This window comes from Buceros rhinoceros, unplaced genomic scaffold, assembly GCF_000710305.1.
Source record: "Buceros rhinoceros silvestris isolate BGI_N320 unplaced genomic scaffold, ASM71030v1 scaffold24161, whole genome shotgun sequence".
Taxonomy (NCBI): Eukaryota; Metazoa; Chordata; class Aves; order Bucerotiformes; family Bucerotidae; genus Buceros; species Buceros rhinoceros.
Window position 1 is genome coordinate 1,770 of NW_010393993.1, and position 340 is coordinate 2,109.

The window sequence follows — 340 nt, forward strand, 5'->3', positions numbered from 1 at the left end:
GGCCCCTCCGCGGGGGGGGGGGGCCCTCCAGCGCTGGCAGGGAGGGCTGTCACTCTGGGAAGTGCCAGCTGTGGCATCATGCTGGTCAATCTGCTGAGGATGCCACTGTGATGCTCCTCACGTTCCATACCTGAGGGAGGGCTGGCCAGCTCCAACCAGGATGGGGCGGAAGAACTCACTGCGGATAAGGAGGGCTGCTGGCAACCGGGAGAGACACTGGGGAACACCCAAGCAGCCAGAACTGACCCTTCTTCTCTCTCAGAGTTAAACTCCTCCAGGGCCCGTGGCAGCAACCACAGCGTGAAAAGCCTGCCGGGCCCCCCGGCCACCTTCGGCCCCC

General features: G+C 65.0%; 1 protein-coding gene across 1 annotated transcript in view; it reads left to right on the forward strand.

Moving 5' to 3' along the window:
- Positions 1–340, forward strand: part of RGS14 (regulator of G-protein signaling 14) — a gene marked incomplete at its 3' end in the record, with an annotated part of 4,879 nt that overhangs the window by 222 nt on the left and 4,317 nt on the right. The window contains exon 2 of the mRNA XM_010145108.1: positions 136–329. Coding sequence (XP_010143410.1) covers positions 136–329 — 194 coding nt within the window. The remainder of the gene's footprint in view (positions 1–135; positions 330–340) is intronic.